Source organism: Acipenser ruthenus, chromosome 7 (genome assembly GCF_902713425.1).
Source record: "Acipenser ruthenus chromosome 7, fAciRut3.2 maternal haplotype, whole genome shotgun sequence".
NCBI classification, from domain to species: Eukaryota; Metazoa; Chordata; class Actinopteri; order Acipenseriformes; family Acipenseridae; genus Acipenser; species Acipenser ruthenus.
In genome coordinates, this window is record NC_081195.1 from 5,722,304 (window position 1) to 5,749,344 (window position 27,041).

A 27,041-nucleotide genomic window follows, 5' to 3' on the forward strand; every position below is an offset into this window, starting at 1 on the left:
TGAGTAACCATTTCCCGTATTTATTAGCTATACACTGGTGTCTTTTTGTATCTGGGGTGTTTTATCTATTTTTAAAATCGATTAAAACCAAAATTCAGAAGCCCCAATTATAATGCTGCAATGCTACTGTCCCGTTCAGGCTGCCACAAATGCCAGTGCTTCCCCATTTAAATCATGAAGGAAAATTCTTTGGCCAACACTATAGGTGCACTTGCAACACAAAATATAGACACTGCATTGTGTCAACCAGTACAAGCAGAAAAGGAAAACATGATTACACCACCTATAGGATTTCATTAACTACTAGCTATTCACACTGCTGCTACTCTCACTTTCCAGTAAGAGAAAAATAAATAAATAAATAAAACTTACTTACTAATAAATATATTCAGCAATATGCAACTGGTGTGGAGAAAGAGCACATGCAAAACAGAAATTACAAGGAAAAAATACTTTAGTTGTCACTCATCAGTGAAAACTGATTTTAGTTATGTAAATTACAGCTATGAATATTAAACCACTGATGAAAGGTTTTTAATGAAGGAATCTTATGTTTAGGAAATGTAGGAGTACATGCTTTAATTTCTTGCTAATTTACTGTTCTTTGATAATGTTCACATTTTCCCCAAATTGACTTCACTGATGGGTTTAATACTGTGAATACAACTACAGACTAACAATACTGATTTTGACAAGCCTTCCCCTGTGAATATAGATCATGATTCGCAGCACCAAATGCACAATTCTATTAGGGTGAATTTTGTCTACAGGGCTTTCCCTGAAATTAATTCTCATTTTAATGTTAGCCTCCTGCAGTTTTTAATCTCTAATATGAAATTGCAAATTTTACAAACATAATTTGAGAAAGCCACCAGGACAGAACTGAATGCCAAAGTTTACATATAGTCTAATTAGAACATTACGCGAACATCTCGTCAATGTCAAGCTAAAGATCGTGAAAACTCCAATTACTAATCTGAAACACATATTTGCATCATGTTAGGTTAACAATGGCGAGAGAAACATGCTATTGAAAGTAAATATGACTTACATTTTATTGCATCAGCTGCTGCAATTATACAGGTCCATCACCAAAAATGTACTCCAAGATGGGTCATGTAGATTTAACACTGCTGTACGTCAATACGGTATAAGTAAAACAATCCATTCAAATAAGTGCAAATGTCTTACCCGCTTCAGTAGATGCATCTTTACCTGTTTAAGGTAATAAATTCAGTAACAACAAAGCAAAGAAATTTCACAAATTTTATTCTGATAATTGCTACAGAAAAAAGCAACTGTTTTGTTTAAAAAAAACTTTACCAGCATCAAATTATCACCAAGCATAAAAAAACAAATGCATACCGATTATGACTTAATATTAAAAGACACAATGTCTTTGCAAAAATATACACGTCTTACCTCTCAGAAATTAAGTATCACACCGCTGTATAAAATGGGGAATATTTAAAATATATATCAAATGAATTTACAGAGCAGTATGTATTTAAGATAGAAAAGATACAAGCATAATTAAGCTGCAGTGCCAAAAAAAAAAAATTATTGGATGGACAAAACAATACAAATAAGCTACCAATTTTTAAGACACAACTGTTTACATGTCTATCTCCGTCTCGTACTTCTGACTGGTTTGCCTTCTGTTTTTGCGGCTGCAGTTTTCTTATCGGATGCTGCTGCTCCTCTTCTAGAAACCTTTCCCCGAGTTACATTTTCATCATTAGCTGCAGCTAAAAAATAAAATAAGTACAATAGTATCTAAAAATGTAGTGACACAGACTAATTTGAAACATTAATTTAAACTGGTTTAAAACATTTATTTAAATAAATGTATACGGATACGTGGACCACTGTTTCCATTTACCCTAAATGCATGCAACCATTACATACCTCAACTCATACGTTTTATTTCAAGTATGAATTAGTATACCAATTGTAAATAGTTAATATCTATTTACTTTTTTAAAAGGAAACATCTGAATATTTATATTACAATTATCAAACCAATTTGCCATGTTGAGTGTCGGTGGGGTCTTATTGTACAAGACATTATCTTGTAAAATAAAATCGGTGCGAGAAGGGCTAACTGCAAAATTACTTCTTATACTAAGACATCTGGCACAGTTACATTATACAAATCTGGAAAAAGAAGTGGGGGTGTTTAACCTAAGAATTGTGCAGCACTTACTTTCCAGCGTTCTGGTTTCAGCTTCATTTGTTAGATTAGCACGCTTTCCTCTGGTCGACATTAAAGGACTTAGGAAAGACACATCAGCCTCAGTTTCTGCTTCCAGCTCGAGCTTTCTTTTGCCCCTTCCAATGGGCTTCTTTGATTTAACTAGTTTCTCAGCCTGGGATGCACTCTCATCAATAACGTGATCATTAGTTTCTTTTGGAAGATCAAGTTTCTGCTGTGATGATGCTTTTGTTCTCCCTGTCCTCTTGATTGATCTAGGTTTCATCGTTTCTACTACTGATACAGCTTTAATTTCAACTGTCGAAGCACTGGGACCTGTGGAGCTCTGTGCTTCCTCATCAACAGTTGTCTTTGCTTTTCCACGCCTACCTCTTTTTGGAGCTACTTCTATTAACAAATGTTCCTGCTCTTCAAAATTTGCATTAGCAGACTCTTTACAGATCATTTTTCTTTTACTTCCACTTTTGCCACGAAGTCCTTCCTTTTCAATTACAGTTACATTGCTTGAAATAATCTCTAAAGAGGCTTCCCTTTTAGAACTGACCCAAACAGCCGGTTTGCTTTCCTCTTTAGAACTTGGCTCATCAGCAACCTGTTCCTGAACAATCTCAGCTTCAGTCATTTTTGGTTTCCTTCCAGGTCGTCCTCTACGAGGTTTTGCTAGTTGCACTGGTACCTCATCTAGGTCCAGAGTTTCTCCTTTTTCACTTCTGGCTTTCCCCCTCTGCAACCTTTTATCAGTAGCAGGCAGATGTTCTACAGCATTGTTCTCAGGTGTATCATTTTCCACTGTTAGCACAGTACTCCATTTTACATTTTTTTTTGAAAGATTTTTAATTTTATCCATAATCACTGAATTTTTAGAGGTCTCAGGCTCTTCTGTTTCTGCATCATCTGCATTTTTCTTTGTGGCTCCTCTTGTTTCTCTCACAGGAGCTACTTTCTTTCCACATCTAGTTTTCTGCATATCAGTATCCTCGATGGAACACCGACGTGATCTTTTGGACAGAGGGGACATTTTTACGCTTTCAGCTTGGCTTTCTTCAGGTACTTCTGTAGAGGTATGGTCTATTTCCTCAACATGTTTTACTTTCCTCCCTCTTCCAGATTTCTTAATAGGAGCAGCAGTTGTTGCCGCTTCAGCAGTATTTTTCATTGCGCCTCTTTGTGATCTCTTTGTTGTAGGGGAAGGCATTACACTTTCAGGACAGTTCTCAGCAGCAGTTACTTCTATAGATGTCTCTTGTGTATCATTTGAATTTTGTTTTGCCGTCCTGCCCCTTCCATATTTCTTAGCATGAGCAGGTGATGCAATTGTCTTCACTTCTGCAGTGTGATTGACTACACCTCGCCGTGATCTCTTTGGTGTAGGGGAAAGCATTAAACTTCCAGGACAGCTTTCCTCAACTGCAACTACTTCTAAAGATGTTTCACGAATATCTTCTGTATTTTGTTTTGCCTTCCTACCTCTTCCAGATATTTTTGTTGGAGCAGAGGATATAGTTGTCTCCACTTCAGCAGAATCTCTTTTGGCACCTCGTCGTGATCTCTTTGTTGAAGGTGAAGACATTACACTTTCAGCTGCAACTGCTTCTACAGGTGTTTCATGTCTGCCATCTAAATTAGGTTTTGGCTTTCTACCCCTTCCAGATTTCTTGGTAGGAGCTGGCGATGTAGTTGTCTCCACTCCTACAGTACCTTTGACTGCACCTTGTTGCAATCTTTTTGTTGCAGGGGAAAGTATTACATTTTCAGGGCAGCTTTCCTCAGCTGCAACTACTTCTGTAAACAGCTCAGGTTGGTCTTTTGAATTTTGTTTTGCCTTCCTACCCCTTCCAGATTTTTTGGTAGGAGCTGGTGATGCAGTTGTCTCCAATTCTGCAGTATCTTTGACTGCACCTTGTGATTTCTTTGTTCTAGGCGTACGCATTACACTTTCAGGAAGGCTTTCTCCAGCTGATACTACTTGGACAGCTGTCACTTGTGTGTCATCTGAATTGGGTTTTGCCTTTCTACCCTTTCCAGATGTTTTGATAGGAGCTGGTGATGCAGTGGTCTCCAATTCTGTAGTACCTTTGACTGCACCTTGTTCTGATCTCTTTGCTGTAGAGAAAGGACTGCTTTCTTCAGCTACAACTACTTCTGCAGATGTCTCTTGTATGTCATCTGAATTGGGTTTTGCCTTTCTACCCCTTCCAGATTTTTTCAGAGGAGCTGGTGATGCAGTTATTTCCTCTTCCACAATATCGTTGACTGCACCTCGTCGTGATCTCTTCGGCATAGGCAAAGACAAAGACATTATATTTTCAGCTGCAACTACTTCTGTAGATGTCTCATGCTTGACTTCTGAATTTTGTTTTGCCTTCCTACCCCTTCCAGATTTCTTAGGAGCTGGTGATGAAGTTATCGCCTTTTCCGTAACATCTTTGACAGCACCTCGTTGTGATCTCTTCAGCATAGGCAAATGCATTACACTTTCAGCTGCAACTACTTCTGTAGATGTCGACTGTGTGTCATCTGAATGATGTTGTGCCTTCCTACCTCTTAAAGCTTTCTTCATAGCAGCAGGTGAGGCAGATGTGTCCAATTCTGCAACATCCTTGATGGCACCATGATGTGATCTCTTGGCTGCAGGTGACGACACACTTTGAGAGACTCTTTCCTCAGCAGCAGCTACTTCATTCAACATATGTGCAACTTCCTCTATTTTTTGTTTTGTTTCCTTTCCAGATTTTGTTGCAGGAGGTGTAGCAGGCATCTCAACTTCTTTAATTTGACCACTGTGTGTCCATTTTGTAGAGACAGGAGAAGCTTTAATAATTTCAACAGTTAAATCTGCGGGTTCTATAGATGCATGGTTTTGTTCTACATTCTGCATTCCTTTCATTCCTCTTTGAGGTTTATTTGCAGGTAGGGATAATAGTGAGCTTTCATTTTGTACAGTGTCCTTTTCATTCCCATGTTGTGATCTCCTGGATGGGGTAGACAATTTTATAGAATCTATGGAAGATTCTTGAACTAAAGCAATTTCAAAGGCAGGTGATCCCAGGGTATCACTTCTAGAAGTATCCTTATTTTCAGTTCCATGTGTTGCTCTCTTTGGGGTAGGTGATAATTTGACACACTCTGTTGTAGGTTTGGAAATGTTATCACTTTTAACTGAGCAAACTTCAACTGAAATTGCTTCCAGAGATGACAATTCAACATCTGATGCTTTCCTACCCCTTCCAGACTTTCTAGTAGAAGCAGTTTGGGCTGGGGAAGCTTTAACACTCCCATTTGGAGTGTCAGTTGAACTTTTTACAGCTGAATCCTCTTCAATATCCATTGTCAGTTTCACCTGCTCTGGTCTTCCAGAATTATTTAAAGGTGTAGGCAATACAGATATTTGACCATCTTTACAACGAGATCTCCTTGAAGGTGGCTGTTGGGCTGCTATAAAAATAAAACCATGCATTACCAGATTTAACTTATTAGGTCACGTGCATAGTAGGGATATTAAATAGTTTCATTTAAACCTGATGAATAAACACATTCACCTTACTTGGAACATGTGTAAACAATTAGAAAAACGTAATAGAAACTTTCCTTTCATAAAGCTCAACAATTACATGGATAAGTCATGTATATCAAACTTAAAATACTGCCGAAAAATAATTAGCCTTACACAGAACAAGTACCAGACAAAAACTAACAGAACAATTAGAACATAGTTAATTAACTAGGAGAGGAGTTACTTTAATATACATAGATACTGCGATTTCTGGGAATCAGAGGAAAACAGGAAATATTTCATTTAAGTAATCCGACACTTACCTATACTGGACTGTGCTAGGATGGCCAGTGTTTTAACACTTTCATGTTTTTTCGATTCTCTCTACAAAACAAAATTTTCAAATAATCTCAGTAACTTTCACTACAGTATTAAAACTGGAAATCTGAATTTTTTATTTATTTATTTATTTATTTTTATTTAGTGTGCCCAGTTATTTTAGGCCCGATCTCTTCCCCAATTTGGAATGTTCAATAATTTTTTCCCCCTCACCGAAGCAATTCCCCACATAGCTCAGGAGAACTGAAGGTTCAGTGGGTGTCGCCGATCCCACGACGAACCAGCTTCCTCTTTTAAAACCACAAACTCATGAGCGGATGTTAGGCAAGCTACCAACCTCTGGAGGACAAAGGTTAGCCTCGCTGTTGAGCTCACTGGGTGCCTGAACAGCAGTGTTCACTGTAGCACGATGAGGAGAAACAGTCCCTGCCAGTTTTGCCTCCCCAACCCACGGGAGCACCAGAGCCAATGCAACTCCCTTCGGAAACCCCAGCAAAGAGCAGCGACTTTGCACAGCCAAGACGTGAACCTGCACTGTATGACTCAGCCTGCACACCACTCGGCTGTGCTTTTACCAGGTGAGCCACTTGGGGACCCCCCCCCACTTTTTAACATTAAATGAGATACAGTATATAAAACACACAAGTAAATTAAATTTAGCACCACTACACCATCTAAATATATTTTGTACTATTTAAATTCCAGTACAAAAATATTTATATTTGTATCATGTTATTTGCCCCCCCGTGCAATAAACAGTAAACTAAAGCTCAAAACCAAATACCAAAAATACAAAAGTATTCATAGATTGACAGAAATGTAATGGTTGTCCCAAAAAGTATTAGTAGGTGGATATGTAAAAATGACTTAAGATGGATTTGTTTCACCAACAATTACCTTGGTCTCCAAAGCTTCAAGTGTTTCTATGTTTACTCTTGATTCGTGGTCTTGCTTTTTTTCCTCGGGCTGTTCCATAAGTTCTTGCAAACCTGCAAATTCTTCTATAGGAGCAATCTTTAGTTTTGGAGACTTCATAGTTCTGCTAATGCCAGACATATATTCAACAGACTCTCCCTTATGTTTAGGGGTCCGCATTAATCTTTTTATTCCAACCATATCTTCTACTGGTGATGCTTTCTGTTTCGGAGTTGTCATTACTCTCTTCACCCCAACAAGATCCTCAATTATCTGTACTTTAGGTTCTTTGGGTGTTCTCATGAGTCTTTTGATCCCTCTGAAGTCTTCTATTTGTTTTGACTTCTGTTTTGGTGTTTTCATCAGCCTTTTAACTCCTGTAAGGGCCACCAGTGGCTCAGCCTTTTGTTTAGGGGTCCTCATTAATTTTTTACAACCTTCACCTATTTCAGCTGCTGTCTTTTCAACAAGGGATTGCATTTTCTCACTTGTATATACCACCTCTTCTGACGGTTGAACTCTTACTTGACTCCCACCAGAGAGATTGATTGGTGCAATAATTTCTTTAACAGGGGTCTTCACAGCACTGTAACTGGATTCCTTCTCTTGAAGACAGGTCACTGCATCCTTATACCTTCCACGTCTTGCAGTACTGGGTGCGCTTAATGGGGATACAACCATTTCACCTATTAAATGGATAAATAAATTAGGGTGAACAAATGTATTCTGGAGAGTTTAAACACATGACAAAAATAGAGGTGCAACACCAGAACACTAGATCGTAAATCACATTTCTTGGGAATGCTGGAAATGTTACATCAGTGCTGGGCAGCACCCTCCACCACAGGCAAATCCTTGCTCAGGAATAAAACTTCTTGGTCTGGTGGAAACATCTACCTATGAAGTCTTGCTCTAACCAAGACTGAGTAATTAAGTTATGGATAGTATATACACTTTGGCTTTGCAGTTAGTGTTTCAGGGTGGGAGAAAATGTACACTCAATTCAGAGGGAAACCAATAAAGGAGTTGTAAATATTACTGACCTGTTTCCTCTGGGGTGTTCAGTACAGAGGCATCAGTTAAAGAAACAGGAGTAGAACAGACAACCTCAGTGCTGGCAGAGGAGCGCCTTGGTGTTCTCCTTGGTTTCTCATTTACAGGGGTACTAAACATTTCAGCAATTCCTGTAATGACAATTTCAACACATAGGTTTAACTTGTGTTTATCTTGCTCTTAACTGTATTATTACTTGCACTGTGATTCTTGAAATGTATTTGTTTACAACTAAGTCGCCCTGGAAAAGGGCATCTGCTAAGAAATAAATAATAATAATAATAATAATAATAATAATAATAATAATAACTTCAGACCTGTCTGAATACCACTTGTTAGATAGTGTTGTTGTTATAGGCCATTTGACAAACTGACCCACATCATGAAGATGCACAGTAGTCCTGACATGGGTGGGCAGTGGCTAATTAGAAATGTACATACTACGACGGAAACAAAAGTTACAACGTGCTTTTGCTTAACATATTGTTTGTGTTCTTACTTGGATATACTAGATGACAAAGAATATGCAATGTTCAAGGTAAATCCTATCTGAAATATTAAATAGTGTATGAACCAGCACACTCAGTCAATGTTAGTTTTGCCAATTCAACTACCCCCCCACCCCCCCAAAAAAAATGTCTATATTTAAAATCTATTAATTAGTTTACCTGTAAAACTTTCATTCATTTCCATGCTTCTCTTCATTAATGCCACATTTCTAACCAGCTTTGGAACTTGCCCTGCTGGCTTGACAGCTCTAGCATGGGCTCTGCCAACAACAATGGTCACGGGAGAATCTGCATGTCCAGTACTGAAATGGTCTTTGATTTTCTTAACTGGGGTCTGTTGAAAGAAATGCAATTTCAATGGTACTTCACTGACAGCCTCCCCCCCTCCACCACCACCCATGCATTTTTACATAAAACAAAGTTTCTAGCATTTTAGTAAAAATGCTGTTTAAAAAAAAAATCAAAAGTTTACATAGCCCAATGGAAATTTATAATTTCTAGAAATTTTTTAAAGAATTTTAGGAAAAATCTTTTCTAGCAAAAGTTTTGCTTTTGTGGATGACAAAAAAAAAAATTAAGAAATAGAATTATTTATTTATGCAATTGTTTTTGCAAAACTCCAAAAATTCTAATTCAAAAGTATCCATACCGTGACAAGAAAAATTAAATTAATAGCTAGTTGAGGCACCTTTAGCAATAACCTCTTTTAAACAATTAAGATATTTGTCAATGACCTTTTGGCATAACTCTTCTAGTGATTTTTGACCATTCAGCACGAAATTGTTCCAGTTCATTCAAATTCCGAGGACTTCTCTTGTGCACAGCCTTCTTCAACTCATACCAAAGATTCTCAATCGGATTTAGATCGGAACTTTGACTAGGCCATTCCAGAACCTTGATTTTATTCTTCTTTAGAGTAGATTTTGATGCGCTTTAAACCAAGTTTTGTAGCGAGGGTTTCATATGATTGGTCAATATCTTTTGCTTTTGGTATGCTATGGAATCCATTTTACCATGTATTGGAACTAAATTTCCTGTGCCATTAAAGGAAAAACAGCCCCAAAGAAGGATATTACCACCTTCCTTCCTTGACAGTAGGTATGGTGTTCTTTTTTTGTACACCTCACAAAACATCCCCCAAACATAACGACTATCAGCGTGACCAAATAGCTCGATTTTTGTTTCATCAATCCACAAAACCTTTGACCAGAACACATATCCATCATTCAAATGTCATTTTGCAAACTTTAACCAATTGTCCTTGTGACGTTTTCCTAAGAGTGGCTTTTTCCTTGGCCTGCAACCTATGGTTGAAATGGAAACGCCAGTCCCACTTGCAGCCAATTCACTTAGAATACCTTTGGTAGTCAATCTCGGATTGTTATTAACCTTCCTCACAATTCTTCCACTTGTTCTTAGTAAAATAACCTTCTTTCTTCTAGACCGAGGGAGCATTGCAACAGTGCCATGAGTCTTGAACTTCTTGATAATAGAAACAATAGTTGAAATTGGGATACTCAAATGCTTGGAAATCTTCTTGTAGCCTTCTCTAGCGAGCAAATAATGCTCATTTTCATATAGCATTTTTTCATCATTGACCCAATGTTAAATGCAATTATTTTTTATAAATATTTTTAGTCTGAGCAAACAAACAGATGACGATAAATAAATAAATAAATTATACAGCAGTACTGTAATTTGTGTTTCATTTGATCAAGAATACTGTAGAACAAAAAAATAAAGCATAAACAAACTATTTAACATTAAGGCTCAGTGTTGTAATATGGAAAAGAGAAATAACAGCAAATATTGTGCTTTGTTTAGGTGCTTTGTGCTTTGTTTTACAGCGCAAATGCAATGCACTTTCGGGCAATGCCTAATTTTTCACTATCGATATATCGTTTTCCAAAAATGCATTTGCATCGATTAATTGACGTTATGAAAGGGTAAAAACTAAAAAAACGCAGTAATATGCATATTAAATTGATTACATCTGAAATGCATATAGTAATTCAATATATTAAATAATTTTGTTTTTACCTTATTCATGTTGATTTGAATACCAAAAAAAAAGCAATACACCCCCCCCCCCCCCCAAAAAAAAAAAGTTGTCCATGCCGGGATGCTAAATACTTCTGACCAAAGATACAACTTTTGGAACAATTTTTACTACAGGGTAGTTCAGATGAAAAAATGCACATTTTGTTTGAAGTTTTGTAGGGTGCCATCTCATTAAATGGTCACACAGAGTAGTTGTGTTACTGGAATATCCCAAACATTACTTTCTTGTTGTCTTATTTAAGAAAATAATTGCCAACATCGGATGGCATTATATTTGTAGCTCGGTCGATACAGTATTTGTAATTCTAGCCCAACCTCTTAACTTGCTCTGTTACTTTGAAGACTCCTGCACAGATGCAATACCATCAGTAAACACTCACAGGGGGCAAGGCAGGGGGGAGAAGGTGAGCTCAGCGCATGCAGAGTCAGTCCTGAGGGGAGCAGAGAAGCTCTGCACTTAATACAAAAAATAATTGCAGATTCCAAATTTAATAAAAAAAAAAAAAAAATTTTTAAAAAACCCTTTACACAAAAAAAGATGCACAGGCTTGACTATCGATAGTTGTGAAACGATAGGCGATGCATCGATTTATCGATGTATTCTAAGCCTTATTTAACAGCCCTTGTACTACAGCACTACTATTGTCATTGTATACATAAGTTGCTTTAAATCCTAACTTGTTAGATCTTACCTTATATTGTGTTTAGTAATACAAACTTGCACGTACTCTAAACATTTTGTATTGAAATATTGTTCTTGCATTGTAACCTATATTGCCTTGTAGCACTTGTAAGTCACCTTGGATAACTGCATCTGCCAAATAAACAGTACGGTAAGAAAAAAATGAAAATTTTAGGGCACTCACATTTTGCCAATGCAGACAAATCCCCTTAAATTTTAGACAAAAAGTCCAGGATAGATGTTCGCACTTAACTGTGAAATGCAGTTTAACAAGTTTTTCAAGTCTTCCCATAAAAGTGAACTCTGTGTTCTCTGAATCACATTCATGTTGCATAATTTTAAATTTTTTTCTGCTATCACGAAATTCAAGGTAAAAGAATTTGAGTTATCCCTTATAAAAGTAATAAACTTGGAGATAGGGATGGGTCAGTATACCGGTTTTTCGGTTTACCGCGGTTTAGGTACATTACAGTATTAATACCGTTCCTTTTATTCTACACCACAATTATCGTAATTCCTTTATACACCGGTTAACACATTTTTTTCAACTGCAAACACGTTTCTTCTAAATCAAGCGATGGTACTTGCAGCCTTAGCAAAGTGTCTGACAAAAATCTTTTTGTGAATGGATACTGTATTTTGATAATGATTTTGAAGGAAATGGTCAACGACACAGAATACACGTTTCAATTGCTGCGTTGTTACCCAGAGCTTGCTGCGCTGGCTGCTCTTGGCTGGTGTCTTTTTGACGTCATACGCAGCTTTTAGAGAAACGCATTCTCCAAACCTTGCAGCGCAGCACACATTTTCAACGTGCTATATTTTGTCTGGATTATCAACTGTCAGTTTAATGTAATTGATTAACATTAACTTTATTGTAAAATTATACATCACTTATCACAGATTTTATACATTATGTTTGTTTAAATAATGGATTGATTTATTTAATATAGCGTTGACAAGGCTGTTCACGGCTTCATTGTATAATGATAAAATGTCATTCGCCTCCGCTGTAAGGTGGCAGCAGTAGTTTTAGTGGTTATTTGCATTACGATGAACAGGTCACTCATGATCTTTGCATCGTTCCTTTGGTTCACAGCCACAGCCAGCCTCCCGCAGTAACATTTCAAAGCTGCGCTGGGCTATGCAGAATCTGCACAGAAATTTCTGTGCAGCACTGTACAGAACTGAGGAAATCTAAGAACACGACCAATGTCTCAAATAAAATGAGCACAGACCCGCGATTGCAAAAGGATAGCTTACTTATTATCAATGTGGTTTTGTTTAAACAAGTTATAACAGTATTCCAATTTTCTTAGTTTTTACAAACTCCACGTGTAATAATCATCGAAGCTTACTTGTGCAATGTCGTGACGTGTAGCTATAAATCCAATAACACGTTTCAGTATTAAAATACATTCTTTTTTGCTATATATATTTTATTTATCCGGTTGAAAAAAATAAACTAATCTCTGCTCTTAAATAATAACCTGTGGTACATGTTTGTGTTTTAAGCAATAAGACCGGTTATTTCCAATTCCATTTACCATCAGCTAAACAAAGTAGTCATTGTTTTTTTTTTTTTATATGTTAAAATGTTTCAACAAAATACAGCACCACGTAATTTTGAGCAAATAGATCTTAATACTGTTGTAGTATAACATTGAGAGTGTACAATTTTTTTTTTTTTTTTTTTTTTTTTTTTTAATTCTGATTGTCTTTATAAAAAAGAAACATACCAAGTTATTTGGCATAGTAAAATACTAAATACCAAATGTTTATATCATTCCCTGAAAGGAAGTGTGATTTGTTGGTTTTATTTTTGTGAATTACAGTAATTTAAGTGATTTACATTAGTCTTTCATCATTTTTTAAGCCTTATTTTATAACTTGCATGATGTACTGTATACCGTGATATTAAGGTTACCACAGTGTTTTACTTTAACGGTTATCATACCGAGCAAGTTTTATACCGTCCCATCCCTACTTGGAGGTGGGGCCACAAAAAAAAAAACAACTTTGAGTTGAGTTATCAATAATTTCGAGTAGGACAAAGAGTTAAAAAAAATAAATGGAGCACTGGTTAAAAAGAAAAGCACCTTTTCCTGCTGCATGCAAAAGCAATGGAGAGTGCTCTGTCTCACAGTGATGAACAGCTGTTAGGTCTCCTAAAAGCAGCTTATTTTAAAGCAACACCAATGTGAATGATGATGCAGTTTAAATATATATAGTTTTTTTTTTATATGCAAAAGTGCCTTTTCTTTTGCCAGTCTCCCAAATTTTGGAATTCCCTCCATTGGCTGCAGCATAGGGGGGAAATCCCCCCCAGCACACAAATGAAATTCAAGCCCTGGGAAGTGATTAATGTCATTGCTTGCTCTTGTGTTCGAATAATGAAGGTGGTGAAACACAATGAGCAAGTCAATCAGGACATCAAGGTAAAAAGAAGCGACTTTGTTTAGTAATTAACAGTTTAATTAATATATTGAATCGGCTCAAAACCAAGTCACACGTGAACAAAAATAAAAATCTAAAACAAGCCCTAGTTCTTTCCGTTTCAAAATGCTATATCTGCTTCTTTCTAGTGCCGAATTTTCCAGCAGTTTTTCTAGCACTTACTGTCTTTACAAGTTTACTAACTTTAATTCTGTCATCTATGGAGGACCTTTTGTTTCTCCACGTTTTCTCTCTTCCTTTACAAGAGAGCGCTGTTGTTTTATTAATTACAGATAAAAGACCGCTAAAATGGTCACCGTATTTCTTTTAATTTAGGACATACCATTCAAAACCATATGTCTTATAACATATATATCAATAATATATCAAATTATTTAAACCGCTTTAACTGTATTATGTTGTGTTAAGTTTGTTTTTAGGTGGTTTATCGCTTTAAAAAAAGACTATTGTTTCTTAGTTGATGCGCAGTTTTTTGAAAACTTGATTATACTGAGTTTGTATTTTTAGTAGTATTAACAATAAAAAGTATGTCTCTGGGAGCCTAGCTGAATTATTTCAAATCTCACGGTATCGTGATATGGAAATTATTATCGGTATTAATATCAAAATATCGATATTCGTACCCACACAAAAATCTACATAACCCCATTTATAAAGTTAACAAAAAGCTCCTTTATGAACGTTTGAAAAGATTTACCTTTGGCATTTTTGAAGTAACCTTCTTAATAGTAACCTTCTTCGCCTTCGGGACCTGCTTCTTTGCAAAAACCATTCCCTGTGTTTTGGCAGCCCCGAGTTTCACAATATCAGCCCAGGATCTTGCAACTAAAATATTAAAAATAAAAACCTCAAAACAGTACAGTATTACACTAATCATTAGATACCTGAACAGCATTTAAATGAGCCTTTACTATTGTATGTTCAAAAGTATTTTCCTATTAACTAGGGGTGAGACTATTCATCGTGTATTGATGCATCGCAATACTTTACAACACGATACGATATACCTTTGTGTGATCCAAGCTTGAAATGAGTAGCTTACAACGGGCAAAAACGTGAAATAAATGACTTAATAAAAAGTGAAACAATTGAGAAAAACACAAAACTTAGAGAAAAAAAAACATTATTATTATTAATAATAATAATAAATAATAATAATAATAAGCCCAAATAACAAGAATGTTTTTTTTTTTTTTCTTTCTGTATTCTATTGCTAGCAAGCAGGGAACACACCGTACTAATGGCTTCAGAAACACTGCCTGGCCAATGGGAGTATAGAGGAGGCAGAGACAGCCTGCCTTGTTGTGAACAGAGAGAAATCAGGAAACGAGCAGTGTCTGTAGAAACTCGCTGCTATGACAGTAGTTTTACAAAAGTTACTAGTATACACACAGTATATATATTGCATATATATAATTATATACACACACACACAAGGAAAGGGTCATTTGTGATGCAAGATAGGCTATAAGAATTGACATTTTTGCAGAAAGAACGTTTCCTGTTTCCTATAAAGCTATTTATTATAGGTGACAAAACATAACGCATTTCTTATGAGTTATTTTATATTTGCTCACCTTTCAGTGTGCGCTAATAATGTTTTTATTTGGTTGAATGTTACTTTCTTTAAAGAAATGTGTTAATGCTGATGAGTTACTTATTTAAAACTAATTTTGCCATTAATTTTAATCTAATTAATTATTTCTAACCACATTTAAAAACAGCAGTGTAGAATAGTATACAAAATAAAATAATACTAAACCTTAACTTCAAAAATACAAATACTTAAGTGATAAAATGTATGGTATAATAATAATAATAATAATCTATTGCATTAAAGTTAAGTATGATGCAAGCAAAAACGCTGATGTACTTTTAAAATATTAAAATTGTTATTGATTAGACATCACAACTTAATGCTGAAAAACTATTTTTTTTCTAAAGAAACACATGACCAAAGTTTGTACTTTAATAGTTATCAAACGCAGTGCTTAGTATTTCTTTTCCTCCCAGAAATGTGGGAAGGAGATTTGGTTAATTCAGCTAAAATGGATATCCCAGGAATCTAATTGACATACTGCTTTGTCTTAATTCAAACTAGTGGTTTACTATTTTGTGGGAAATAAATATAATTTATTTTGAACTGAATCCGAGTCTATAGAATTGAAATTGTAATTATTTTCAAGTCCGTCAAGTAGAGATGAGTTTTTCATTAGTGTCACGTGGCTTGTGTATGGTGATACGTATCATATCGTGACCTTGGTGTATCGTCTCACCCCTATTAACTGAATTATGTAAAGTAACACCTAAATACATGTTCCTTGACTCAAATACTGCCCAGTAGTGAAGGCTTGAGTAGACACAAAATTAGCTAACAGTTTACAATTGCATCTGATTATTTGTAATAATTTCAGTCTAAACCCACCTAGCAAGTTTGCTTTAGATGCCCCACTTCTTGAACGAACTACATCAAGACCAGAACTCTTTCTCCTCGAAGGGGTTTTCTTTGCTGTAGACTGAATGTTTTTCCTTCTTAGGGATGGTTTAGGTGTAACAGCATCAAAATGTATTTCTTCAGCAACAGGTTCTGCTTTAGATGCAACAGTGCTTTGTTCAGGAATAGGTGAAGGTGTGCTGATGTGAGAAATGGAGAAGCGTCCCCTAACATAAGGTGTACCACTTTTTGGTGTTGCGGTTGACACTACAGGTGTGGTATTGGTATTGGTACCAAGAGACTTCCTACCAGTAGAGGGTGTCTTGGTTACAGATTTATTTGCGGAGGGCATCTCTGCAGCACCAGCAAGTGACCGCCTACTAGGAGTGGGTGTTTTGGCAGCACCAGATGGAGAGGGCGTTTTGGCAGCACCAGTGAGCGACATTCTGCTTGGAGATGGTGTCTTAGCTAGAGACATAGCTGGAGAGGGTGTCTTGGCAGTACCTGATAAATACTTCCTGTTGGAAGAGGGTGTCCTGGTTACAGACCTAGCTGGGGAGGGCGTCATGGTTACAGACCTAGCAGGTGATTTCCTACCAGGAGGGGGTGTCTTAGTAATGGTTGTAGCTGGGGAGGGCATCTTGGTTACAGACCTAGCTGGGGAGGGCATCATGGTTACAGACCTAGCAGGTGACTTCCTACCAGGAGGGGGTGTCTTAGTAATGGTTGTAGCTGGGGAGGGCATCTTGGTTACAGACCTAGCAGGTGATTTCCTACCAGGAGGGGGTGTCTTAGTAATGGTTGTAGCTGGGGAGGGCATCTTGGTTACAGACCTAGCTGGGGGGGGCGTCATGGTTACAGACCTAGCTCCGGGGGGCGTCCTGGTTACAGACCTAGCTCCGGAGGGCGTCCTGGTTACAGACCTAGCTCCGGAGGGCGTCCTGGTTACAGACCTAGCTCCGGAGGGCGTCCTGGTTACAGACCTAGCTCCGGAGGGCGTCCTGGTTACAGACCTAGCTCCGGAGGGCGTCCTGGTTACAGACCTAGCAGGTGATTTCCTACCAGGAGGGGGTGTCTTAGTAATGGTTGTAGCTGGGGAGGGCATCTTGGTTACAGACCTAGCAGGTGATTTCCTACCAGGAGGGGGTGTCTTAGTAATGGTTGTAGCTGGGGAGGGCATCTTGGTTACAGACCTAGCTGGGGAGGGCGTCATGGTTACAGATCTAGCTCCGGAGGGCGTCATGGTTACAGACCTAGCTCCGGAGGGTGTCATGGTTACAGACCTATCAGGTGATTTCCTACCAGGAGGGGGTGTCTTAGTAATGGTTGTAGCTGGGGAGGGCGTCCTGGTTACAGGCCTAGCTGGGGAGGGCGTCCTGGTTACAGGCCTAGCTGGGGAGGGCGTCCTGGTTACAGGCCTAGCTGGGGAGGGCGTCCTGGTTACAGGCCTAGCTGGGGAGGGCGTCCTGGTTACAGGCCTAGCTGGGGAGGGCGTCCTGGTTACAGGCCTAGCTGGGGAGGGCGTCCTGGTTAAAGGCATAGCTGGGGAGGGCGTCCTGGTTACAGACCTAGCTGGGGAGGGCGTCCTGGTTACAGACCTAGCAGGTGATTTCCTACCAGGAGGGGGTGTCTTAGTAATGGTTGTAGCTGGGGAGGGCATCTTGGTTACAGACCTAGCTGGGGAGGGCGTCATGGTTACAGACCTAGCAGGTGACTTCCTACCAGGAGGGGGTGTCTTAGTAATAGTTAAAGCACTAGCAGGCAACTGTCTGCCAGGGGAGGTGGTCTTGGCCACAGACCTAGCCAGGGAGGGTGTCTTGGCAGCACTTGTAGGAGATTTCTGGCCAGGAGAGGGTTCTACATCAGCAACATTTGGGGACTTCTGGTCTGATGAAGGTATCTTTGCAGTTAAGCTTGTCAGAATGGGGGTCTTGCCAGCGCCAGCGAGGGATTTTCTGCCAGGGGAGGGGGTTTTGGCAACAGACCTAGCTGGAGAGGGAGTCTTGGCAATCGGCTTCGGGGACTTCTTGTCAGGCGATAGAGTATTTGGTTTAGAGGGTGTTTTTTTAGGGGATGCCTTCTTATTGGGACTTGGCTTTAAAGAACTTAAGGTATCTTCAGAAAATTCCTGCAATGAAAATATAGAATTTATAATTTTTCTGAAGTACATTTCTACAGATTAAAATAATTGGCAGATAGAAAGTCAGTGTATATTTAGCAAAAAAACAAATTACCTGCTTCTAGGTTACTGTAGTACACACTATTTAAATGCTAAATTGATATACATATTCATTAATGCACAGATAACTACCAAATGTAATTTAAAAAAAAAAAAAAAAAAAAAAAAAGGTTCACCTTTATCAAGGAATACTTGATTCCTACTGCCGACGCCCTCCGTAATACTGAGGGTCCTTTGCTCCCAACTGACAGACTAAATCTGGTTGGCATAGCTCCTTTCCGCAGAGGAGAATCGGGTGGCAAGCGTTTGTCAAACAGCTCAGGGCTCAAGTGCCCAGCGAAGGAAACTCGCTTTCTTTTTAAAGGTGGTTCTGCTAATTTCTCTTGCAGTTCCCCACTCCTGCGCTTCTTGCTTGAAGTCTTTTTATTACCTAAAATTAAGACAAAAAAAAAAAGATAAAAATATGTAGTTTAAATACCTGAAATATTACTATTATTATTATTTTTTTAAATCTTATCATGTAATTAATTCAGTTCCTACATTCTTAAGACCTTTTACCGTACCCTCAGTGGCTATCAGTGTTACCGAGGTGCAGGGACACTGCAGCTCATGCACAGTAGAAAGTTAATAAAGGTGCATTATTTTATTTTTTATTTCCAATTGAACAATTAGCTAACGGTATTGTGAGGGAGCCCCTCTCACATGGTAATGTCTTTATAAAGTGTGCAATGCATTTGTACTATTTTAAATGTATACTCTGACGTTATTGTTGTTTTAATTAAGTCAGCAGAAAGCCATGCTCATGTTTATATTCTATGTACACGTTTAGATCAACAAGTTTTTGTACAGTACTACTTGTATATTGATTGTATAATAATACGTCTTGAAAACAAATGCAACACTTGCAGAGTTTATTTACTGATAATGCGCAGTGGATACTGTGCGAGTGCACAGGGTAAAGAAACAAATTAACTAATCATTTTTATATTTACATGTTTTATAGATCTTTTTATGAATATTTAAAAATATAAAAGTAAACCGTACAAAATTGTTTAGCTAATGAAGACAAAAGGTAGGGCTAGGTTATATAAATGGCACAGGTGAGGAAAAATAAAAACACTACAAGTGCATAAGGGTAGCAGTGTGGAGTAGTGGTTAGGGCTCTGGACTCTTGACCGGAGGGTTGTGGGTTCAATCCCAGGTGGGTGACACTGCTGTTGTACCCTTGAGCAAGGTACTTTACCTAGATTGCTCCAGTAAAAACCCAACTGTATAAATGGGTAATTGTATGTAAAAATAATGTGATATCTTGTAACAATTGTAAGTCGCCCTGGATAAGGGCGTCTGCTAAGAAATAAACAATAATAATAATAATAATAATAATAATAATAATAATAATAATAATAATTCCCACAGTCCATTTAGGACCCAGAACATGATTGTTTTAATTTGTTACGCCGTGAATATTTTAAAACTAATGAGATATTGGTTGGATCAAAAACCCAGACTGAGTCCCCAGTACTGATAGTCTGTGAAAATAATGCAATTGAAGCAGTCAAACATAATTCCCTACATTTTATATGAGGAAACTATTATTAGCTTGTTATTGTTTGGTAGAAATATTAACAGAAACTAGGTTGTTAGCAAACTTTGGCAGTATCTGGTTATATATGGTAAAAAACCCAAAACAAGTGATGTCGGATTTCTTTTCTGAACCTTACCACCTTACATTTGTATCTGTCTAGGTGTTTCTTTTTTTTTATGGTGCGTAGCGTTAAATGGAAATTTTTATCTACTGAAAAATGTGGGCCACCAAAATTTGTGGTGGGCTACCATAGTTTACCTTTTGGAAGCCCATCGGTCGACCACAAATAGTAGTGATTTGTCCACCCCTGCACATACATACATAATAAACATAATTGTACATAATATTGTTTAAAAATAAATGTGGTTTTTGAAATGAAACAAAGCTACAATGTTAACGGGTCTGCAATGGTTGGAGTAATATTGTACTTAGCTTGATTCATGGGTTTGCAGTGATCCTTCATTTCTAAGAGTACTCTGTCGAAACCGATGGGTTTCATTTGTTGTTGTATTATTGTTGTCTGTAGCAGAAAAAACTACTAGTGTATTTTGAGAAGTGAAAGCATGTTTAACACACAGGTGGTACAGCAGACTAGATGCACTTCTGTGATACTGGAACTCATTGACAGTAGATACAAGTGACCATCTTTCTATCCAATGAACCGTCAATGTTTTTAAAAAATAAACGTCCCATTCACGAGTCATTCAGCCCTTTGCTACATAATGCGGTTCCGTGACACTAAAATGGTGCCGCAGGAAATAAATTACGGTATGCTGACAAACAAAACAGCAGTGCAATAAACGTGCTTTAAAAAAAAATCTCCCAAAAAATGTATGTGTTAATCACGGAAGTTAACTGCAATTAATTGACAGCCCTTTGTACTTCCTTTAAATTCATCTGAGTTAACATAAAAAGCATTTGTTTAGGTAAAATGTAACTAATCAGCACATTCTGCTGCAGTACTGTACCTGTTTCCACAGCACCATTTTCTCCACTAGGTGGTGCCAATGCCTCAATTTCTGAAAGTACTTCTTCAGCTTTCAGCATTGCTTTTCCCGAGTGCCTTCTTGTTGGGGAGCCTTTAGGAGTCTTCTGTTTGGGTGAAACTTCATTTATTACAGGACTTTTCTGTGTTTTCTTTGGTGTTGCCACTTTCTTTTCCTCTTGTGGTGTTATGATGCCATTAACATTTTTCTTGACTGGATCCTGAGTTTCAAGACTGGCAGGTGAAAGTGATCTACTTCGCCACCTTGGTGAAGAGGAAACTTTCTTAGGAGTAAGCTCTGCTTCAGAAGCTGGCGTTTCAGATTCTATACTTTTCCTGCCTTTTTTAGGCATTTCTGTTTTTCCTCCCGACGCCATCTCCTCCGACGATTTCTTTGCTGAAGATGGAAGTTCTTGGATTTCTTTTAGCACTTCATCTGCACTAATGGATCTTTGCAGTGTAAACTGACTGCTATTCCTTTTAGACTTTGGAGTTTCTTTAGCTTTAGAAAAACGGTCTTGTTTGTGTTGTGCTTCCTCCCCAGAGTCTTTCTCTTTTTCTGCCGATTTCACAGGTGTTGGCTGGGAAGACCGGCGACGTCTCTTAGGAGTTTCTTGGTCAGTGCCTATCAAATTCTCAACCACTGTGGGTTTCTCTTTCACACTTTCACAAACAGAGTAATTCCCTCCTGCATGGTCATCTTTTAATGGGGACTTTCTTGGTCGACCTTTACCTGTAGACTTTAGAGTACTGTTTACTGAGCTGCCCTCATTATCTGAAACACTTGGTTCAACAAATCCATCATCTTCATTATCTGCCGACGTAACTATATGTATTGAGGACCTACCACGTGATGTTGAACGACGATCATTCTTGGGGGTTACAATAATATTTGTCATATTGCTTGTTATTTGTGAGGTTTCACCATTTACAGCATCAGACTGTAAATCATTCATTACTTTGCTCCTTCTCCTAGACCTTGGCGAGTCAATTATCTCCTTGTTCAATTGATCTTCTGAAGTATCTTTCTCCTCTGAAGAAACACAGGAAACTAGATTTTGCAACATTGCCTCTTCAGCTGACTTTTCACAAACAAAGGACTTTCTGCCTCTGTTTGGAGTTATTCTGGAAAGAGGGGCTTGTGGTAATGGTGTACTTTTAACTTCCATGGGCATTTTAACGGCTCGGGTTGGACTAATTTTATCAGATTTACGTCTTGATAAAGGTGTCTGAGCTGCATCGCCTGATGCTTTCCTTGGTGTTTTTCCACCTTTGCTAGAGGCTTGGTGGTCATCATTTGCCTGGAATTGGAGTTTAAGCGTTTTATAAAGTTGACTGAAAGGAGACAAACCCTCCAATAGCTTCTCCTGGTTTCCCCTATGGTTATGGGCGAATTCTGTATCAGATGCATCCTTTTCTCCAGGTGTAGCATTTTTGATGTGTGCCTCACTTAACAGTTCAGTTCCAATAACCTTAGCTTCTTTTAGATCATATGATGCATCTAATAAAAAAATACAGAAATAATACATATGTTTAGCATCAAGATAATATTGTTAATTGTCGTGTTTAATTATATCTGTATACAATACATCACAGAAATCCTGATAGAGAGCAACATAATCATACAGTACATGCATATTATATACTGTTATTACTACTTAAATTGTGAACCAGTTGTTACAAACCTAAATAATAAGTAGCTAAGACTTCTAAATGTTACCAACCTGAAGTCAAGGTGGTGGATTTCCTTTGATTTCCAGGAGACAAACACACTGTGTCCTTCACCTGCTGAACATGAAGCACCTGTGAATTTATACAGCATTATGTAAGATCAACATTACATAATTGAAATAAAGAAACATGTACATTGGACACGATATTCCAGATCTGTAAAATTGTAGCAATGGGCATGAGTGCTTGCTGGGGACATAACGTTTTTTACACTATTTACTGTATTGATGTTTGTTTCTATGAAAGTTTGTGACTCAAATTCATGAGACTTACGGTGGGGGGGAAGGAAACACACTGTTTCTGCTCGTTAACGTTTCCCCAGAACAACTAACCACTTTCTATTAATAGATCTACTGCATCTTTATAGCTGAGTAATCATTTTACATTATATCATTTTGTGTATTGTATATGTGAACTTTGTTTCTTCAAAACCAACATGGGGGAAAGAAATCATATGATAAGCTAAATATTTTCTATGTGACTAACCAAGGTCTAAAGGCACCTTTTAGATAAAACTGGTGTAACTTGCATGTTATTATAGATAATTAGTCTGTATTTGCACTACAGGTTGTTCGGCACAAATGCTACTCCATGAGGATTGAGGAGCCACACAGCATCAATGAGTGTTCTGGAAAATACACTTACTCATGTAATGCTATTGGTTCAGTTCCTAGTCTAAGAGGGTCTTTTGAAATTATGTACCTGCAGGGTTTCATTTTTTGCAGATGCAGATTGTCTTTTCTTCTGGGTCAATTCAGGAGGATACTCAAACCTGAAACAGTGTGTTAGTCAAGTTAGATTAACATTCTACTTATAACTGGGCAGAAAGATAAAGCAATTTCAGTTTACATTTAAGCTAACATGTACAATCCCCTTGTACGCGCTCTAATGCTTTCCCCAAATGGGTCACTTACCTGAAAGAACGATCAATAATAGTAATCACATCTCTGTCCTTCAAAGATTCAGATTGTTGTACAATTTTACCATTCAAACGAGTAGGATTAACTGCACTCAAATTTGTTACAATCACCTAAAGAGAGAACACAGCAAATTAAAATCTCTTTTCAAACTACCAATATCAAACACAAAACTAGTGATATACCAAAAAGTAAATAAAAACAAAGCATCCTAAGGGATATAATCTAGGGAATGACATTTCTAATAAAATTGTAAATATGCAGTACAATGGATGTGATAATGCATGTGATTTGTATCATTGACATGGCCTGAAGTTTAACAATGATGGAAATGTATTTAGAAAATCAAAATGGAACCCAACTAAAGTGTACTACTGATGGAGCAGAAAACTAAACAAGTTGCATGACTTCAATACGGCAGCCATGTTTTTAATAACTTCCAATATTAAGTCAGCACATCAGTCTCCCAAGCTATGAAGCTTTGAGAGTACAGCAACTGCAGCTTTCTAAACTTTCGGCCACAAAAAGCTTTAATATTGGAAAGCCTTGAGCCGTTCGTCTTGCAGATGCTACTGTGCCTTTAACGATAAGGATTGATTGCACTGCTAGCGTTGGGCGAGAAATCTTGGAACCACATGACAGCTGTCTTGACACTACATTTAACCAATCAGAGATTTGAAGGGGTGGGTTTTCCATTTCCAGCTCTTTGAGAGGCTTTAATGTTAAAATGACCGCTTTAAGAAAATAAACGATTATTTTCAAAGCCAAAACAATGACAATGAATGTGGAAATTACCAAACCAAAATGTATGATGAAAAAGAATGTATAAAATAAAGAGCAACCTGCTATAAACAACGAACAGCAACTTCAAAGCGAAAGAGGGGCCTGTGCGTAACCCCCCCCCCCCCCCCCCAAAAAAAACAGTGATAGTGGGGTATGATGTTATGTGGGGGGGGGGGGAGAATGGAAATGGCTTTTTTACAGTAAAGAATTGGCATGCAAGCTCTGGCAAACACAAAAAAAGATTGCAAAGGGGGTAAATGGAGCAGTGTAGCCTGTGTATGAATTAGGGTAGATTATTATTCATTATTAAATGTCATCTTATTCAAATTATTTGTCTTATTATATATTTAAGGTAAATCAATTTTATTTTTCCGTTAAGTGCTGCCGGCTATAATGCTCTGCCACCCAGCTATACAGAATTCCTGGGGAGAACCCTGATAGATATTAGCTACATCTACCCTTAAACACTTACCTCTTTATTTTCATTCACTTCAATTTGACAGTGCTCTTTAGAAACATGAGGCAGCTGGATGCGAATGTCACAATCAGGCTTCCTAAATAAATAGATAAGATACCAAATATGAATTGTGTACTAAACAGAATTCATTCCCCTGCTCTAATGTCGAAAAAGTTCAATCATGTAATGTTCACAACTATAGATAATTGTAATTATTAAATAAGAAAAGAAAACCTGCAGGTAATTATTAGCAACCTAAATGTATATTTTAGCAATATTAATATCGCCAAAAAGTAACTAGATGTATCCAGCTTCTGGCTTTAGGGGCATCATTAAATGCCCAAGTTTCACAATCCACAATACCCAGAGACCACCTCACAAATCAGCAGTAGGTGCATTTACAAAAATAAATGTTATGAATAAAATGCAAAACCTACCTTCCAAATAAGCATGATTGTGCAGTTAGAGGGAATTCTGTTCCATCAGCTCCACTCCTTTTGATAACCACTATTTTTCCATACAACGGCATTTTCTAAAACAAAAAATCTTCTCACCTATAAAAAAAAGTTTGAACCAAAAAGTGTCAAATGTCTAAACTTCAGAACCCGCTCCCCCCCCCCCAGGTCCTTAAATTGGAGTCAAAACTAAATGTACACAAAAGCAAAAAGGTGTCTGAAAGCAGCTCAAATGAACATACTACACACACACACACACACACACCACATGTAGAAGGAAAACAGGTGTTACAGCAGTAGAATTACCTCCACAAATGAAGTCAAAATAAACAAGCTTGATAAATTGCTTTTAAAAGACCCTATCACATGATTACATAAGCTGTGAATCTACTGTCATTAGATCCGTGATAATTACTGGTGTAAAGTAAATGTTTGTTATTTCGCCAGTTACCGCATGACACAGCTAGCGTCAAAATCTGCGACCTGTACCAAAATTTCATCTGAAGCTATAAACTTTTTTTTTTTTGGTCAAAACAATCCAACAAATTCATCTTGGTGGTTAAGAGTAGTTTGAAAAGATTATATATAAAATATATAAATAACTAAAATGTAATATAATTATTTACTTATTTTTAAACTAATATCAACAACATGATCGGGATTCACACCAGGAAATATATATAATACATTAACAATTTTACAAAGGTGTACTTAAGGTTTACTTAGTGTAAAGTAACCGTTATGCTTAAAAAAAACAATTTGCAGGCAGCATATTGTTGCCATTTTATCTTTTGCATTTTTATTAAAAATGTACCTAGCTCTACAGTACACTTTGCCGTTGATTATAAGTTTTGGTATTCTGAAGAGGCTTTACAAAAACTATTTTATTGAATACTGCTGTAGGTAACGTATCACGATTTTCATCGTTAAGTTGTACATTAAATATACCATAAGGTGGTACAAGATGGGTCTTTTTTGTATTATGTATTACAGTATTTAAATAATCGACTGATGTCTTCAATGGCACAGTTGTAACCAACGTTTTCAAAAAAGTCAAATCATACCACGAGCATTAAGTGGCCGATATATTCTCCATGTCCTTTAAAAAATAAATCAAAAACACACCAAGTTTCCACAATCCCTGGCACCACCATGCTACGATAATGTCTTAACAGACAGCATTCTTTACTTTGTATTCAGTACGGTATTACTACCGGCATATCAAAACAAATGTGACACAAGAGTCTGTGAAAATTAATATTTTAAGTTTCGATATTTCTGTATCCAAGCGACAATTACTTAGCTGTTGAAACAAAACTTTACAGAGCCATTATTTTTGTAATGGTTTAACAAAATTGGCGGGCGACTGCAGTACAAAAAGCTGTTGTTATTGTAACATCAACAAATAATTGTTTTTTTTCAAAAGCCTTACCTTGTCAACCTTTAAAGAAATTCAACGAAGCCTCTAATCCATTGACAGTCAGAAAAAAGGTTTATCTTTAAAATTTAAATACTAAAAGCAGCCCAAGTCTTCTGACCTGCTCGTCCCCGATACCTGGATCTCATACAAACTTACCGCGCGCGACTGCAACCCTGCTTGCAACTCACAATGTGGAGTATCCCTCCGCGTAATGTCTCATGTATTATGTTTACAAATCAAAGCAAACCAAAATGTTCTTAAAACGTCTTTAACGTGTAGCAACATTTGGCGATACGAATTATTTTCATCATATTTTCCTGAACAGTAAAGTACTAATAATAACGTGAACTAGTTTTGGGGAAAGGCGTAGT

General features: G+C 37.4%; 1 protein-coding gene across 7 annotated transcripts; it reads right to left on the bottom strand.

Moving 5' to 3' along the window:
- Nucleotides 1–1,252: 1,252 nt before the first annotated feature.
- LOC117414494 (proliferation marker protein Ki-67-like) lies at nucleotides 1,253–27,041 on the bottom strand. 7 transcript variants are annotated; one of them, XM_059026203.1, is made up of 17 exons: nucleotides 26,683–26,820; nucleotides 25,233–25,349; nucleotides 24,811–24,892; nucleotides 23,553–23,668; nucleotides 23,341–23,410; nucleotides 22,632–22,710; nucleotides 20,891–22,408; nucleotides 18,514–18,767; nucleotides 17,442–18,286; nucleotides 16,150–17,351; nucleotides 14,422–14,549; nucleotides 8,684–8,858; nucleotides 8,006–8,146; nucleotides 6,945–7,648; nucleotides 6,032–6,092; nucleotides 2,207–5,650; nucleotides 1,253–1,748 (listed from the first exon to the last, which is right to left on the bottom strand). In XM_059026203.1, exons 2-17 carry the CDS (start codon nucleotides 25,322–25,324, stop codon nucleotides 1,624–1,626), a joined length of 9,036 nt encoding a protein of 3,011 aa, XP_058882186.1. In that variant the 5' UTR covers nucleotides 25,325–25,349; nucleotides 26,683–26,820; the 3' UTR covers nucleotides 1,253–1,623. The 7 variants fall into 7 exon arrangements, with proteins under 7 accessions (XP_058882186.1, XP_058882187.1, XP_058882182.1 ...); XM_059026204.1 differs by having other exon boundaries at nucleotides 16,150–16,991; nucleotides 17,202–18,286; XM_059026199.1 differs by lacking the exon at nucleotides 26,683–26,820 and adding an exon at nucleotides 26,827–27,041 and having other exon boundaries at nucleotides 16,150–18,286.